The 18,862-nt window shown below is 41.5% G+C and overlaps 1 protein-coding gene and 1 long non-coding RNA gene across 8 annotated transcripts in view; one reads left to right on the top strand and one right to left on the bottom strand.

The window, feature by feature from the left end:
* Positions 1-18,862, top strand: part of LOC147027771 (FYVE, RhoGEF and PH domain-containing protein 2-like) — a 107,317-nt gene that overhangs the window by 25,580 nt on the left and 62,875 nt on the right. Inside the window, exons 3-5 of the mRNA XM_085877397.1 lie at positions 3,521-3,695; positions 4,934-5,026; positions 6,267-6,415. Coding sequence (XP_085733523.1) covers positions 3,521-3,695; positions 4,934-5,026; positions 6,267-6,415 — 417 coding nt within the window. The remainder of the gene's footprint in view (positions 1-3,520; positions 3,696-4,933; positions 5,027-6,266; positions 6,416-18,862) is intronic.
* LOC147027772 (uncharacterized) overlaps positions 12,185-18,862 on the bottom strand; it is a 57,385-nt gene continuing 50,707 nt past the window's right edge. For 3 of the 7 annotated variants that reach the window (XR_015057268.1, XR_015057269.1, XR_015057270.1), the window contains 4 exons: positions 16,874-16,993; positions 16,306-16,396; positions 15,974-16,035; positions 12,185-13,960 (listed from right to left, as the gene is read on the bottom strand). This is a non-coding gene — a long non-coding RNA (uncharacterized LOC147027772). Of the gene's footprint in view, positions 13,961-15,973; positions 16,036-16,305; positions 16,397-16,873; positions 16,994-18,812; positions 18,833-18,862 lie in introns of all 7 variants that reach the window. The other 4 variants (XR_015057266.1, XR_015057271.1, XR_015057273.1 and 1 more) reach the window with 2 other exon arrangements.

The raw sequence follows: 18,862 nt of genomic DNA, 5'->3' as shown, positions 1-18,862 counted from the left end.
TCACTGTGATGTTGACACTTCGATTTCTAGTGTGGTTATGATTTATATCGTTGAGCGGCAGCCTTTTAATTATATTATATTATGACTGCACTACAAATCGAAGTGTCAACATCACCGTCATACCGAAAAAAAAAATAAAAAAAACCATGGAGTCTGGAACACTGACGTTTACCATTACATTGACATGTTTCGACTTGCGAGTTTCTTACAAGTAACTTTTGTCGACGTGTGCCAACGATCGCGTAACGTGCGTACAACACGTTACTCATAGGTTAGAAATAAGTTTTGGGTGCGCTAAACATTACCTCGACTTGTTCCGGCTTATGAGTAACTTACTATTCACGTGTGTCGACGTGTGTCAACGATCGCGTGACGTGCCTACAACTTATGGCCAGCGTATGTGGAACGTGTGAGTCATACGCTGGCATAAGTCTTAAAATTTCAAGCATGGAAAATTTGAAGACAACTAAAAAGTACAACATTTAAAGCCAGCGTACTACGACGTATGGCAGTGTTTTTCAGCGTGCTCTCAATGTTATCAAAACTTACCCATAACGTGTTCGACATGTACCAGCGTTTTACACAAATTTTCCAAAAATTGGCATAAGCTGGCTGAAACGTCAAGGTGTGACTGGGTCTTTAATGTCGTGATTGCCTTACGTGCGTGGAGGAAGAGATCGTGTCAAAGTACAGTCTGTATGAAATTAAAGTGCGTGTAGTTACGTGTGGTGTGAGAAAGAGAGAAAGAGAGAAAGAGAGAAAGAGAGAAAGAGAGAAAGAGAGAAAGAGAGAAAGAGAGAAAGAGAGAAAGAGAGAAAGAGAGAAAGAGAGAAAGAGAGAGAAAGAGAGAGAAAGAGAGAAAGAGAGAGAGAGAGAGAGAAAGAGAGAAAGAGAGAAAGAGAGAAAGAGAGAAAGAGAGAAAAGAGAGAAAGAGAGAAAGAGAGAAAGAGAGAAAGAGAGAGAAAGAGAGAGAAAGAGAGAAAAGAGAGAAAGAGAGAGAAAGAGAGAGAGAGAACGAAAGAGAGAGAGAGAGAGAGAGAAACAGAGAAATAGAGAAAGAGAGAAAGAGAGAAAGAGAGAGAGAGAGAGAGAGAGAGAGAGAGAAAGAAAGAGAGAAAGAGAGAGAAAGAGAGAGAGAGAGAGAGAGAGAGAAAGAGAGAGAGAGAGAGAGAGAGAGAGAGAGAGAGAGAGAGAGAGAGAGAGAGAGAGAGAGAGAGAGAGAGAGAGAGAGAGAGAGAGAGAGAGAGAGAGAGAGAGAGAGAGAGAGAGAGAGAGAGAGAGAGAGAGAGAGAGAGAGAGAGAGAGAGAGAGAGAGAGAGAGAGAGAGAGAGAGAGAGAGAGAGAGAGAGAGAGAGAGAGAGAGAGAGAGAGAGAGAGAGAGAGAGAGAGAGAGAGAGAGAGAGAGAGAGAGAGGAAATTAACGATAAAGGGAATGGATGGAAGGGATCGGCACACGTTCGCATCAAATGGTTACCAGTGCCAATGCCTTGCCGACAACCTTCCATGTGCAAAAGAAAAATAGGGGCTGAATGCTAATATACCTGTTCGAATGCATTTTGGATCGCATTGACCCATCTAAAGGTAAGGGACCATTCTAAACATTTATTACAAAATAACTACGCTGAAGGACCTACGTGTCGTGAGTGCACATTTACAATAGCAGTTTCTCAAAACCACAACAATATTATAGTTCCATCTTTCAATAGTTAAGCTGTGGTTAAGTCTCTTATTGCACAATCTTCTGGTGGAGACGAGGCATAAGCCACTGGTGGTGGATTTTATATGGTGGTGAATAATTTGAATGCCAGCAGGATTTTTTTTGTGACAATAATGCCCTTTCACATTGCTGAGTTGAAGTTGAGCTGTGCAAGCTGGTACACCAAGTTGAGCTGTGTTAAATCCTGCTATGCACAGAAGATAAAGAGCTGCAGTGATGTGGGGGTGGGGGCTAGGTAAATGACAGAAACAATACAATTGTAAAGGCCCAGTCACACCTTGACGTTTTCGCCAGCAATGGCAACGTATCAAAATGTATGTAAAACGCTGGCTTACGCTGAACGTTTGATGTTTTCTTTTAAAGATTCGGACGTATTCATAATGAGTTGGTTGTATGCATGGCATATTAGTAACGGACACAGAACGTTTCGTTGTCTTAGAGATAACTTATACCAACGAATGCTTCGCCTGTTGCCGGCGTTCACAACCTATGCACAATGATAGTCTAACTTATGCAGAGCGCGCTGCACGTATCGCCGACGATCACGTGGCGTAGCCTATTAAAAGGCTGCCGCACAACGATTCAAATCATAACCGCCGGAGAAATGGAAGTGTCAACATCGCAGTCACACCTTGGCGATCTTGCCAGCATATGCCGACCTCTGAAAAATGCGTCTAAAACGCTGGCGCACGTCGAATACGGCATGGGTAAGTTTGGTATATGTGAATAAAATGCTAAAGTACGCTATCATACGTCGTAGTAAGTGGAATACGTCTTGAAATTTTAAACGTGTTAAAATTTTTACGACATACTTGCCGTATGCCTCACACGTTCCGCATGCGATGGGAATAAGTTGTATGCACGATATGCGATCGTTGGCACACGTCGACAAAAGTTACTTGTAAGTTACTCATAAGTAAAAACACGTCGAGGTAATGGTTAGCGTCAGTGTTCCAGACTCCCTGGTTTTTTTTTTTCTTCAGTATGACGGTGATGTTGACACTTCGATTTCTAGTGCGGTTATAATATAATATAATTAATAGGCTGCCGCTCAACGATTTAAATCATAACCGCACTATAAATCGAAGTGTCAACATCACCATCATACCGAAGAAAAAAAATAATAATAAAAACCAGGGAGTCTGGAACACTGACGCTAACCATTACCTTGACGCGTTTCGACTTATGAGTACCTTACAAGTAACGTGTGTCGACGTGTGTCAACGATCGCGTAATGTGCCTACAACACGTTACTTATAGGTTAGAAATAACTTTCGGGTACGCTAAACATTACCTCGACGTGTTTCGACTTATGATTAACTTACAAGTAACGTGTGTCGACGTGTGTCAACGATCGCGTAACGTGCCTACAACTTATGTCCAGCGTAGCGGAACGTGTGAGTCATACGCTGGCATAAGTCGTAAAATTTCAAGCATGCTAAAATTTGAGGACAACCGCAAAGTACAACGATGAAAGCCAGCGTACTACGACGTATGGCAGTGTTTTTCAGCGTGCTCTCAACGTTTCCAAAACTTACCCATAATGTATTTGACGTGTGCCAGGGTTTTAGACAAATTTTTCAAAAATCGGCATTAGCTGGCTAAAACGTCAAGGTGTGACTGGACCTTCAGGAAGGGACAAAATAATAGAAATGATCTGTTGTGCACATCTGAAAGAATCAGAAGAGCTCACTATGGTTCACTTTGCGCTACAGAAGGGGTATTAGCTGGTTGAACATGCTCCCTTGCTTTGTGGGAAGGAACCAGCCATGACTCCATCCAATCTTACTCTTCTTTTTACAGAAATGAGGAGGCTTTTCGTGGAACAGGCATTGGTGCTTTACAAGAAACCGATTTGGTGCCATTAATGGAGGAGAAAAAACACAATCTGTTTGAAAGACACACTTCTGGGGAAGATTCAGACAGTAGATCAATATCAGTTCCCAACTGCTCAAGGAAACTGGAAACACTCAATCAGGTAATTGTAAGTTGGGTGACAGCCAATGAAGAGCTGAGACATATATGCCATCTTATCAACAACCCCTTCTTTCCTTCTTCCTGGATTTGCAGATTCTATACACCATAACTACTATGTTTCACATGTGTGTGTTTCACATTCTCTTCTCCTTAATCTCCTTCTCTCTGGTCATGTCATTCCTCTTTCATATTTCCCCTCTTTCTCTCTTATTGATGGGATGGTCATTCATTCATTCATTCATTCATTCATTAATCTCTCTCTCTCTCTCTCTCTCTCTCTCTCTCTCTCTCTCTCTCTCTCTCTCTCTCTCTCTCTCTCTCTCTCTCTCTCTCTCTCTCTACTTTTTGTGGATGCTGAATGAGGGACCGGTTGTTGTTGTTAATTAGCCCAGGTCAGGCCCATAGTAAGGAGATAGCCAATCGATCTCCCAGGAGCGACCCAGAGATTCCTCACACCACAGATCTGGGGACAGGTTTACATATGCAATTATACATTAATAATATATACTGTAAATAAACAAGCAAATAACTTAATATTCTGAAACCCTGGTTAAATCAAAAATGTGATACAACACGAATGGTCCTCCATGGAACCAATCCATCAAAATCATTCTCCTGTTTGTGAGATTTGCCAAGAGTAAAGGAAAATAAACCCACAATTAATAATTGACTGCAATTTAGTGAATTCTCCATAAAGTAATTCTTCCATTTGGAAAATAAAGACTGAGGCTTGTCAAAAGTTAATTTTAATATCAAATGTACAGTGGAAGCAGTTGCCATAATGTCAGCCATAACATCAAATGAAATGGCAAATCAAGGGAAATCCTCACAGGCCCTCTGGAGAGCCCAATGAGCACATAAAAAAAATAAAATGACCGTTTTTACAGCCATTTTTCCCTGCTGTGCAGGGGTTTGGCTTTTTGTGAGGCAATGTTTTATGGCCGGATGCCCTTCCTGACGCCAACCCTGGTCGCCTCTTACGACACACAGGGATATGGTACACCTATTCTAACCGGGGCATACACCGGGACCAGTACACTGGTACTCATTTCGCCGACCTCGGAAGGATGACAGGCTGAGTCAACCCCCTGGTGTTAATTCAGCAGCCAACGGGGCTTGAACTCAGGACACTGGGATCCCAAGCCACCACCCTAACCACTAAGCCAACACCAGGCTTAATGAGCACATACCTCATGGAAATATTTTTTATGCAAAATACTAAAATCTTGTGTTCTCTAGACATCAGAACCAGTCCAAAAGCTGTACAACGTGGCACTTGAACTCCTCCTCACTGAGCGAGCATACGTACAACGGCTTCAGCTACTTGACAAGGTAATAATTGGTTAGTGTGGCATGCAGATATGGACAGGTTTGCTTTGTACTGTATATTTGAATTAAAATAAGTATTGGTACATTAAGTGACTTTTTCAGAATGAGCAGTGGGACAGCTCAGTCGCTAGCATGATTGTCATCAATGTATCTATTCCTTGTGGAATCAGATCCGATTAAAACTGCCATCTGCATCTGCTGCATTGTGGACCATGCTGTCCTTTGTCAGCGTAAATTAAGCTGGCTGCCTTTCCTCCATTGTGGAGGTTACAGATCCCCATGGTATCTTCACCAGAGTAGAATGTTGCACTGGTGAGTGCTATGTTTACCACACCCTCTTTTGGGGAAGGAGGGTACCCAGTACTGATCATGAACGTTCCTCTTAATAAGAATTAACCCCAGATGAAGTCGCTACTCAGTCATAGGATGCTGCCGAAGCTGCCTTAAATGAGAGCAAAGCTTTAGACTTTGGCCAGGGTACTGGCGCACATAGCCTACAATTGTGAAAGGTACCGTCGAGTCCTTCACATCCAAAAGCATATTCTAGCAGACAGGACAGTCGGCTTAACATCCCCTCCGAGGACATTGTACTAATTAATGCAATTCCATTGTCTGTGAAAGCACCATGGTTAGTTTATTGGTGGACTAAGAATCAAACCCAGACAAGACAACTCATGGCAAGTACGCTACATCTAATCTATCCTGTTGTCATTCCTCTTTGTACTGATAATGTGGCCAGATTCAAAGCTGTCTTTACACCTGTTACTCTGGCCAGTGTAGTCCAGGTACGATTCCTGGCCCAAGTGCTTCACAGGCAGGGCATTGCGTCCTTTAGTATGCCATCCTTCAGAGAGGACGTTAAACTAGCTATCCCATCTGCTGGCATTGGCTTGTATGCTTGAAATACTCCATGGTGCCTTTCACAAAATTTAAGTGGACGTGATTATGTACCAGTACAGCAACCAAATTGTCAGGCGTAGACATGACACGTTTTGTGAAAAGGTGTGTCAATCTCACAATAAAAGGCGTACCAATCCAACAACAGTGACTAATGTGCTCTTGGCACATAACATGATGACAATTTGTTGATGGAAATTAAAAAATAAACCCTGAAACCACATTTGGACAACATAAGAAGCCCATAAGAAGCTTCAAATAATATGACATGAAAAGTCACTTTGACTCATGATTACTGTTCACTCCAGCACCTGCATATGTTTATTATGTCCACCTAATTATTTAGGTATTCTACACCAGGCTCATAGAAGAAGCCAAGAGCAAGGGCTCATTCCCAGCAGAGACCATCAATGGTATTTTCTCGAACCTTTCATCGATCCTACAATTCCATGAGCATTTTCTGCTGCCAGAGCTTGAGGGAAGAATGGACAAATGGTAAGGATACAGCTCACTATTTCTCAGATGTGCAGACATCTTATCAGATTATACAATTCAGGGCCTGAATATTGTGCTGGACATTGATAATTATGATAATTGATTGATAAGGATAGTGACCAAATAATCATAAGAAGCTGCATTGACAGAGGATATTTACAACCAAATACTGTATGCGATGAGGACTGTTTGCTTTAAAACGCAAAAACAAACATATAATGAAATGTAAACAGATCAGAAATAAAGTTTTGCTCAAGAAGGAAAAGAAATCATGAGGAATCTGGAACCATTGCATCAATCTCTCTAATTTATCAATGGATATTTGAAAGAAAAGAAAAAACGGGAAAATAATTTTCGCTTGTTTTCTTCGACTTAGTTTTGTTCCACGGCCTGCTAAACTCTATACCAGTGTTTCTCAACCTTTTTTGTCCCACGCCCCACTTTGATTTTCAAAAAAAATCGTACTACAGTATATATTCAAAAGACTTTATTAAAACTTTATTGCAAATTTTATTCAATTGCTACTCACTTCAATGGATGCCCTGCCCTCGACGTTGGCTGCAGATTTGTTTGATTCGAGGACCCAATTTTGTCAGTTTCAGCCTTAAATCACGTTTCGTGATTTCCAGTCGATTTCTCTGAGCTTGCAGCAAATCGGTAACAACACTAAATCCACATTCGACGAAATAAGATGATGGAAAATTTATCAATACAGTACTTCCCTTGCCAAAGTAGTCGAGTTTGGGTATTTATTTTCGCTCTTCTCAGACAGCCACATCATGGTTCCTTTGATCTTGAAATGAGTTTTCACAGACTCATCTTGTTGCAACTCGCATAACTCCTCTTGGTATTGCTCTGGTACTTCAGATAAATCCACCAGAAATGGCTGAGTCAACCAAGAAGGGAACTCATAGCAAAGCTATGAAAGCGATCATATATTGATTCATTAATTCTCAATCCTCATGCCCCACCAAAATATTGCCACGCCCCACTGGTGGGGCGTGCGCCCCACCTTGAGAAACACTGCTCTATACAGTAGATTGGATTCTGGCAATGTGTATTCTTTGAACTTCCCACCATTGCATGGCAACGCTCTTTACCACATTCTGATTCTGATGTACCATACTCTGTTTCAGAGCATCGGTGCTGCAGTAGTTTCATGGCAAGATTTATACTGGGTGGTTCGCCGTTGCCTTCCCAGCAGTAACAAGTGGTGCCAGGCACAACAAATCCCGCCCATTTAAGGCATAAAGTTATTTTGGGGATCAAATTTAAATTTGATATATCCTTAACCTGAATGTTGATTATAAGGAATATTTTCGTCTTAGTTTGAAGTCAATTAAACTATTTTTGATGAAGTTATGAGCGAAAAAGATTTTGACCTTTTCGTAACCTGACCTTGACATTTGACCTAATTGGACCCAAAAGTTAATGGGGTCATCCGAGGTTCATTACCCACCTGTGGATACAATTTGACAGTGTTTGAGCCAGCCGTTTTCCCGTAAAGTTGTATTTTCGTAACCATGTTTTAGTTTTAATGGAAAATTTGTAATTTTGACCGATGACCATGACCCCCAAAAGTTCGGACCCGACCAATATTCACAAATATGCATTTTTCACTATAGGAATGGGTAGGATTATAAGTGACAAATAGAATAAGGTTCACTATAAGCTTAGTTTGAAGTAAATCAGATCATTTTTGACGAAGTTATGAGCGAAAAACAATTTTGATCTTTTCGTGACCTTGACCTTTGATGCAATTGGACCCAAAAGTTAATGGGGTCGTCCAAGGTTCATTGCCCACCTGTGGATTAAATTTGATAGTGTTTGCTAAAGCCGTTTTGCTGTAAAGTTGCTAACAGACAGACAGACAAACAAACAAACAAACCGGACGATTACAATATCCCAATCCCTCCCTCCGGGAGGGGGCGGGATAATTAGGGCAGGAATTTGGAATTTGTTCATGGTGCCGTCAGCTCACGAATTCTTCGCGAAGGACACCATGTGATCTTTAAAATCCACCAATACCAGGAGACGGGACGCCCAGTTTAACGTCAATGTGAGGGATGGCGCACACACGTTGATGAATCACCATGCCTGTGAAACACTAGGATGACAGTTTATAGCTGGGTCAGCATTTGAATCCAGGCGAGACAGCTGAGAGGTGATTTTGCATACCTTTCCACCATCTTGCCCCTTTATTGCATATAAATGTAATATTTGAATTATTTTATGTTATAAATTTCCTTCTTCCTCAGTGGCTATATTTATATATTGCATATGCAAAAAATGAAAGAGGGAGAGTGGTAAAAGATAAAAGTTTCATGGAAGAGAGAGAGAGAGAGAGAGTGAGAGTGAGAGTGAGAGAGAGAGAATGACAATAATAATAATGATAACGAGAAAGCATCTAAAAATGCAAAGCACATGTACATCTGCTTTGCACTTGAAATAAATGTGATAAAGGCAACAGTTAAAAACTACAACAGCACTCGGTACAGCACATACCTCCACCACATAATTCCTGATCCACGAGAACATGTCGGGCCCAATACATTTTTGAAATATCATACGATATATCGTTTTTGGCCCTAACGCTCAATGGTGAAGAATCACTTTGAGAATTAAATAATTATTGTATCCAGATCCAGATTTGGATCTTCACCAAAATCGAATCAATTCGTCGTGGTCACATACCCGACCTATGCAGCACGTTTCATTCAAATCCGTCCACAACTTTTTGAGATGTCGTGCTATACTGTATATTCTCGTTGAGCCCTATCTCTCAATGGTGAAGAATCACTGAAAAAATTGTCAGATCCGGATTCGGATATTCACCAAGATTGAAGCAATTCTTCCTTGTCACACAGCCAACATGTCCACCAAGTTTCATCTGAATCCATCCTCAACTTTTTGAGACATCGTGCGGTATATCATTTTTGGCCCTATTTCTCAATGGTGAAGAATCACTTAAAAAATTATAGTAGTCGGATCCCGATCCAGATCTTCACCAAAATCGAATCAGTTCATCCTTCTCACACACACAACCTGCCCACAAAATTTCATCCAGGTCCGTCCACAATTTTTTGAGATATCCTGCACACAAACAGACAAACAAACAGACAGAGAGGGGTGAACATATAACTTCCTTCACCTTCGGTGGTGGAGGTAAAAATGATACATTTTATTCATTCGCGTTTTCCACAGTCTCATAATAAAGGTTTGTTTAAGATTTGATGACAAATGCTCAATTGGTAAAAATGTTACGTCCTGAACACACTGAATCGCAATGGTAAACAAGGATTTCATTTAAAATATTTGTGACTGTTCTACCACTTCCCTGATGACGTAGTCCTCACAATCACTTATTCCCCATTGGGAGTAGAATGAGATGTGCCACGTTTCAAATTTTTCCGATCAGACATTTCAGAGAAATAGTGTTTTAATTTTTTTGCGTTTAATCCAAGATGGCTGCCATACCACATGACGCATGACGTCACAATGATTAAAATATTCTCTATGCTGGCTCGCTCCTACCCTGAAATTTTGAATCAGACAAGTGGTTTCTGAGAAAAAAAAATGTTAAAGAAATAAAAATCATAAAAAGGGTCAGAGAACAACAATAATCATCATAATAAGAATGAAAATTATGTTAATTATTAATTTGACTTCTCCATATTCTCAAAATAAACCTTTGTTGAAAATTTGATGACAAAAGCGAAAATGGTTAAAAAGTTATGGCCCGGACAGACGCAGACACACAGAAGTGATTGCTAAACACCGTCTTCTGCTGAGCGAGGGACGGGCTGATAATATTGGGAGGTGAGAAGGAAAGACACCAAGACAACTTTATGAGAAACTTTGACCTGCCGAGCCCAATGCCTTTAATAGTCTCAGTTTAGACCCAACCATATTGTTGGGTAAGCTCAGCCTCGCCTTCATGATGAGCCCTCATGATCAAGACGAGTTTTACATTGTCGATTAAAATTGCTTTTCTCCTAAAAATATTTATCATTATTCAGCTTCACAGCTTCCTCCATTTTATCACCAATGCTCTCATGCTCATTTTTACATGTTCAACCCATTGTCTTTTCTTTTTTTTAGCAGTTTATTCTCCCTTCAAGGACTGACGTATCTAAAAATCTTGAGACATTATGTCATTATTCTGCAAAGGATGGTTTGTTGAGTAATGCAATAAAAGCATGATTACTATTTACATAAAAGAAGCAGATGTGAGTGCTTAAAATTTAGTCAAGTCCAAATCTTGCCGACTAATTATTACTTGCAAGTGAAAGCACATTGCCTCCATTTTAAGACTGTGACCTTTTTTGGAATCATTTTGTAATAGAAGCATAATGGCTTCTAGATTAGGACCATAAAAATATATTTATGGGTATGGTGGTGTCGGAGGTAGTTCACAGGCAGAGTGTTGAATCAATTGATGCGCCGTCCATTGGAGGACATCATGTTAGCCCATCTGCCAGCAGTTATGGATGTTTAAGATCCCATGGCGCTTTTTTAAAAGGAGGAGAAGGCCATTTTATGCCAGCACCCTGGCAAAATTAGAAATTCTTGCATTTGTGGAGGCCTGGTTCAGCAGGACTCTGTGATGGAGTGGTGACCTCTCCAGTGTACATTCTCAGCTACGGAAATGTTCTCACTTTGACGTTCCCAGAGCAGTTTAACAGTAACAGCAACAGCAAGAACAACAACATCGATATCTCCTGCAATGAGGCCGAATCACAAGGCTTGTTGCGCTCACATTGGAGATGTGCCCTCTGTATTTTTACCTCCTGTCCTCCGGTCTAGCTCCCTCCGCTTTTTTCAGCCATCCGACCCTCACCGGATCCTCCAGGATGCATGCATTCTTCTCTTGTTTGAACTTCCAAAACCAAATCATACTGAACACCTCATCACTTTTGTTCTTCTATTTTCTCGTTTGTGGAATGACCTTTCTATGACTGATCAACCCCACTCTACTCTCCAGGGATTCAAGCAGGTGGTACACTAACATCTCATGCCATCCATCATTTCCAATACCCTTGATCTTTTCTACCCTCATTAATTCTGCCCAACCTAACCCAACCATCTAACTTACACATTACTGTTTCCTTCCCTCCTCTCTATCCTCTTTTCCTATTTGTTTATTCCCTTGCTTGTTACGTACAATGTGGCTCCGCTGCTGCGTAAGTCATTAAGTTTTTGTTTTTTTTACCCTCCGTCACCTCTTTCTTCCAATCTCTATAAAAATCAACAGCATAGTAATACAGGCAATAGATTGATATTCCAGATATTGTGGGTTCAAATACCAGGTGAAAGAAACAAAAAAAGCAGCATTTAAATTTTTTTTGGTTGAATCTGGAAAATGAGCTTGACCAGGTGAATTAATTGCCAAGTTGCAATTACATTGTCATTAAAAACTCACCCGGTTCATTGTATGTCCTGCATGAAAGGGGTAACCCTGCATACACCTGTTGCATTGTATGTCCTGCATACACCTGTTGCATCTGGTCTGGTTTACATGTGGAGCCAGTCGGTGCTTCGTGGTCCACTCTTCCTACCCTCAGAGCAACTCGGGATAGGAGCTCAAAGACAACCAACAAAATTTATGTTCTGAATCTTGAAATCGCCCTGACTGAATAAAAATGTGACTTGCACAAACCAATGAGAGATTGTGTTAATCATCACAAAAAAAAATACTTCAAAAACACTTTCGAAAATAGTTCTCTTTTTAAAAAAATACTGTTTTGGGACGGTATTTAACTCGCAAGATTTTTATTGCAAGCAAAAGCGTTTTTTTTTTTAACACAATAAACTGAACAAAAATCGTTTTTCAGTATTTCCTGTATTTTGCTGAATCTACAGCGGTCACGATCTGTTTTGCGTTGCCCATGAGTAATTTGGCTTCTCCTTTCTATTTTACTTGCCAGAGTACAAGTATAGCTCTCAGAGCGATGTCCTTCCCCGACTGTCGGTTTGGATAAACTTTCCTTTTACCAGTAACAGTTCGACCAACGTCAGTACAATTTTCTAATATTTTCACTGCATTTATTGCACTTAGTTTCATTTTTAATCTTTGCTTAGTCCTTCAACCTCCCTTATAAAAGTACATTTAAGTGTCACTCTTGATTCTTCATTGTAGTAACTGGAAAAAAAACTTTTTCACCTTATTTTCTTTTGCAATTTCAGAGGCTCATGGAAGAGTTGTCACACACACACACACACACACACACACACACACACACACACACACACACACACACACACACACACACACACACACACACACACACACACACAATGGTGGTGAGGAGGCGGTGCCACACTTTGCTGCCTCCCCTCATCGGGGAAAGATGGGACCAAAGACCATGCCAAATACAACAGTTTTGATGGGGGTGAAGACCATGACGAGGGCGGCAGCTTTGGTGGGACAGAGGACAGCACATGTGGTGCCCTGTGTCACGTCGTTCTACATGCGTTTGCGAGGTGGCCAAGGCCTGCAGTTTGTTGGGTTCTGTCAAATTCTTCCGGCCAAGGATGAGGGACAGAGTTATGGTGACTCCCTTTTGCTGATTTTATCCCATGAAGGATGAATGGGTCTGAGCTTCGGTGGGATCAATGACCATGCCAAATTGAACAGCTTTGATGGGAGTGAAGACAGCCAAAAACTGCAACTTCGATGAGGCTGAGGGCTGTGCACTTGGCACTAGGTATCATGCTGATTGACATGCATTTGAGAAGCAGCCTGGGCATGTAGCCTGGAGGTCTTTATCAACTCCATCCTGCCAAGGACAAGTGGGACACAGCTTCGGTCGGATCGAACACCGCACTGAATATAATAGCTCCGGTGAGGCCGAGGACCATTTTTGTGGCATCTGATATGCTGATTGACATGTGTTTGGGACACGGCCGAGTCATGCAGCTTGGTGAGCTTTGTTGACTCCCTCCCACCGTGGACGACTCCCTTTTGCCGAATTCCTCCCGCGGTGCGATTTGCTGACTCCCTTCCACTGAGGACAGGTGGGACTGAGCTTCGGTGGGACCGCATATGGAGATGGCGAACAGTTGTGGTGGTGCACCATGTCCAGGCGAGGGGGGGAGGGAGGGGCAATGTCTCTGGGTGGGATTGAGCGAACCCCGCGGAAGTCACATGGGAGGTTGTGCGGAGCGATATCGTCACCACGAAGGGGATAGAGGGAGAAACAGAGCACAAATGAGGAGACGGCTTTGTCCAAGAATCGTGGTTTCTTGCTGGGGTGGAGAGGGGTGCTTCAAGACCAGGGAAGGCTCTGTTCAGTCTTGGGGCCCACATGTGGAGATGATGACCAGTGGTGGCAGACAGGACATCCACACACACATTCACATCTATGAGTCATGATTGTGTGCACACACACATATACATGCATATTGTGCATGATTGTATTCATATTTGTGCAACATTATGTTGTATGTGATTATACAAATTATATAGTACACCAAGACCAAGTATACCATACCATCGTCTTTAAAAAAAATGGCAAGACGAAGTCAATCGGACAGGAGTAAGTTCTGCAATATAGAAAGAGAAAGCATGAGCTACCTCCTCTTGGGATATAAAAAAAACATCTCATGTCAAAATAGCTGTACACAACGACACAACAGAGTTTGTAAAGTAATCCGCTGGCACATTTACAAAAGCTTTGATATTCAAGTTCCAGAAAATTTGTGGGAACATTTACCAAAAGCAATCACTGAAAACATGGAAGCTCATATCCGACCTAATGATCCCATCAAGTGTGAACATCGAAAACAAAACATTGCGACCAGATATCATACTTAGGTCCAAAAAAAAGAGAAGAAGGCATTGCTAAGTGAGGTGTTAATACCAGTGATTTTGGAATAGACAATACAGAAATCAAGAAAATGACCAAATACTAAGACCTCATGCCAGGTGTTGGCTTAATGGCTAGAGTGGTGGACTTGGGATCTGAGGGTCCCAAGTTCAAATCCCCCTCAGCTGTTAAATTAGTACCAGGTGGGGTTGACTCAGCCTGTCATCCTTCTGAGGTTGGTAAAATGAGTATCAGCTTGCTGGGATGATTGAGCCATTCAAGTATCCTGCATTGGAGTGGTGACCTGTCCAGGTTTGTACCCAATCGCCAAGGAAACTGCTTATGCAGCAGCAACACTCTGCACAGAGTATGGTCCCAATGGATGGATGGACGAAGACTTCAAGAATGAAGAGAAAAGATCCTGGAAACTGAAGAGATCCAAAATTGTACCAATAAGTGGAGCAACAGGAATGAAAAAGAAGAACCTTACAGAGATCACAAAAACCATTCCTGGAAATATTACTACAAACAAACTCCAGTTGGAAGCTGTCCGGGGCTCGGTGACTAACTTCAAATGAGCCCTTGGAACAAAACCAAGAAAAAGAAAACTTCACAACTTAGTCCATGAATCATGATCCCTTACTGAAACGCAGGTGGATACTTCGAGACATGGGAGGGCTCCGTTCCACCTTCTTAAACCCACATATGGAGATAACCAACACACGCACACACACGCGCGCGCACGCACGCACGCACGCACGCACGCGCACGCACACACACACACACACACACACACACACACACACACACACACACACACACACACACACACACACGATAGCTGGAAATGACTGCCAACAAACTCAACAGCAGACTGAGGGAAGTAAATTCCCAGAACACATTGGGTGCAAGAGGTGAAATCTAGTGACGGTGCTTTTCTATCCACTGCAGTTAGGGTGGGAATTAAGGGGACATATCTGCCCATCTATCCAAAGAAAACATAAACCCATTGGATGTCAACTGCTGTACCATTTTTAAAGCCTGTGCTATGACTCGGCCAGGGTCAGGTTTGAACGGCAACCTGCCTGGTCATCGTTTGGTAACAATGCCACTCAGTCTGGTAACAACCCCTTCGTTTTTCTTTCCACTCTCCTCAACAGGAAAACTTTTTTTAGTTTTCTCTGCCACAATTTACTTTAAGGGTTTCTGTCTTTGGGAAGTTCAGGGTCAATCTCTCTTCGGACAGGAAAACTCATTATTGTTGAGGTTTTTCTCTAATCTGCATAGTTTTTTTTGCATTGATTGGTCATTCAAATTTGATGTAAATTATAACATGTTGCCCTATGAAAATGAGGCATCCTGCTTCACTTTGCTACCTGGATCCCGATACGTACCAATGATGTTACAGGATATAGATTTGATGGAAGCTCTGCGTTTAAAGCTGATTTTCTCATGATAATGGAGCCTTAAAGCAAAACACGAGTGCAAGATTGATGCTTTCCATTTGGGTTGTGCTACTTGATAATCAAGGGAGAAATCTTTCTTTGACTGGGAACACTCAAAATGCTAGACATAACAATATATATATATATATATATATATATATATATATATATATATATATATATATATATATATATATATATATATATATATATATATATATATATATATATATATATATATATATATATATAGGTAGTGTCCCACCCTTGACCCAGTTGTCATAGACAGGGCGGTTAACACCGACCTGAATAGATAGCTGAAAGGTTCTACCTTGGAGGCGAACACATGATCCTTGGAGATTATGACCTGTGTGGGATGGAGGGCAGCAAAGCACATAACAGAGGCGTTCACCAGAAAGGAAGGTCAAAGGTTTATACTTGAACCCACAATGAACAGACAGACACAAGCAAATTTAATAAATAAGGGTTTAATCAATATAAATGTAATATTTATAATGGGAATATATCAACGTGAGGTAAACTAAAGCTAATTTTGAGATGTCTCCACATAGACTCAGATACAGACATGGGGAAAGATGAAATATAAGAAAATCCTTCCCTTTATTCTGGCACTTACCTTTGCCCAGAGATGATCTTTGAGGAGCTTGGGGATCGAACCGCGTCATCCTGCGTGGGAAACCGCACCCAAAATGGTGCTAAGCCACTCTCTGCAGAGGAAACGTACGTGAGGTAATTCATGTGGTGGTATTCAATGCCAAGGCTAACCAACCACCATGCAGCTTCTTCTCACAAACTAATTTGCCAACACCACTCCTCTCTTACCCCAAGTCCACTCACAATGATAGCCCACCTTCTTCCTCAACCACACAATGGGATAACGCCGAGTTATGGCTGATAGACACGTCTCTCTCTCTGTCTCTCTCTCTGTCTCTCTCTCTCTCTCTCTCTCTCTCTCTCTCTCTCTCTCTCTCTCTCTCTCTCTCTCTCTCTCTCTCTCTCTCTCTCTCTCTCTCTCTATATATATATATATATATATGTACAACCTCTCAACTCAGCCGATGAAACAATGCGGGCATCTTATTTCAGCACACAAACAAATTCACCGCAGCACGAACAACGAGAATCGCTGCTATTTTGTCGTGCCGAAAGACTAAAAAACGAGACACTCTGTCTCAATTGCATACCTCAGCCAACTATCTCCTCTTCGATCATGCTCCCCAATCTCAAGTCACACCGATCAATCCCAGCCTCGGGGTGTGGCCTGCATTGTTGTTGTTAAAGCATCGTTCCTTTTTATAGCCAGCCTTATAAATGCAAAAACGTAGGAAAAGGTCACAGGGGCAATTACATACTGGGAGCAATTAGCATTAAACCCTACCTAATTAACATAGCACCGCCCCCCAAACCCCCCACCCCCAACCCCCAAATAAAAGGCAGTGTATCTCCTCCATAAATCCAAAACCATAAAACCTTGCAGCCTGAAACTTTACATGGATACGAAGAAAACTCCAAGGAAGTGCAACAGTGAAAATTGGATGTTTGGGTTAATTAAAACACCCCTTTTGAAGATAATGAACGATCTTATTTAATTATATCATTTTCGATGTTCACGCTTGATGGGATCATTAGGTCATACTTGAGCAGTAGGTACTTCCATGTTTTCAGTGATTACTTTTGGTTCATGTTTCCACAAATTTTCTTGAACTGGGACATCAAAATTTTTGCAGATGTGCCAGCGGATTACTTTACAAACTTTGTTGTGTTGTTGTGTGTACAGTTGTTCTGGCATGAGTTTGTTTTTGTGTGTGTGTGTTCAGTTATTAAGCATAACATCATTCTCTTTACTAACCCCACCTCCACCCCTCACCTTTCTCTCTCTTTTTTTTCATATATATCTCTCTCTTCTCTCTTCTCCTCTCTCCTCTCTCCTCTCTCCTCTCTCCATCCCTCCCTCCTGTGCCATAGCAATGTTTGGTGAGGCATAGCTCTCCCACCTCTCTCCACCTCCTTCCTCGCTCTTCCACCCTTTCTTGCTTCCCCTCCCTCCTGCCTCCTCTCTCTCCCCTCCCTCTCTCCTCTCTTGTTCTCTCTCCCTCCCCTCCCTCCTCTCTTGTTCTCTCTTCCTCCCCTCCCTCCTCTCTCAACCCCCCTCCTTAATACACCCCGTCAGCGAAGCGACAGGTTGTATTTGCTTGTCTATAATAGTAAATGGCAGTGTGTGTGGGTGTTTGTATGTCTCCTCCCTAACTCCAAAGCCATGAAACCTTGCATGCATGCCAAGAAAACAGCAAGGAAGTGCATGAGTGAAAATTGGGTGTTTGGGTTAATTAAATCACTCCTTTTGAAGATAATTAACAGCCTTATTTAATTATATCCTTTATCCGGCACCATCCTCGACCACCTCGCTCCCTGGGGTCTTAAGGCATATCCTGGATTACCTCGCTGGGGTCTGAAGCCACCATGTTTTTTGGCTTGCTCAACCATGCCTTGACTTGCAATAGGCCGCAACGATTTCTTAACAAGAGGTTTTTTTGTTTTTGTTCACTTCCCCCACTCATATTGAATGCCTGTTCATAATAGGTACAAATCACTGTATACATCACTTTTGTAAGTGCTATAGTTTTCATATTAGGAGCTTGGAACAATTTCATGCATTATATGATGAAATGAAATTCCACAGTCTCCTCTCACGGACTAATTAAAACATATCATCGAAATATTGTTTCGGTTTTGAGGATCAGATATCATCCTGACGAAATAAGTGTCGAAATCTGGAGTGAAATCTGATAATTTGAAGAAATAACGAGTCTTATAACTAAGCCTATGTACTGATTTACTTTAAGCAAGCAAGGCTATGGTCCCTCCTTTTCCACACACACATATATATATATATATATATATACACACATGAAAATGTGAAATTTCCAAAGCATTAAACTTTTCTTTTTCAACGGCTTGGAGAATTATATTGAGTGAACAAAAAATTTCAGAATGTGCCCAAATTAACCAGTTTCATTGAACTGGTTTCATTGAGTGCAACAGAAATAACTTAATTCAGTGAAACAAATATAAATAACTAGCAGTTCAGTGCAATGAAAATAAATAACATGAAGGCGGCTTCACCTGGGTTCGCTGTGTGGAATCTGGAGTTAGGAAGGCAAAATAAATAAAAT

Source organism: Eptatretus burgeri, chromosome 4, assembly GCF_056783735.1.
Source record: "Eptatretus burgeri isolate ZD-2024b chromosome 4, Ebu_testis_v1, whole genome shotgun sequence".
Taxonomy (NCBI): Eukaryota; Metazoa; Chordata; class Myxini; order Myxiniformes; family Myxinidae; genus Eptatretus; species Eptatretus burgeri.
This window is presented reverse-complemented; position numbering and strand designations above follow the sequence as displayed.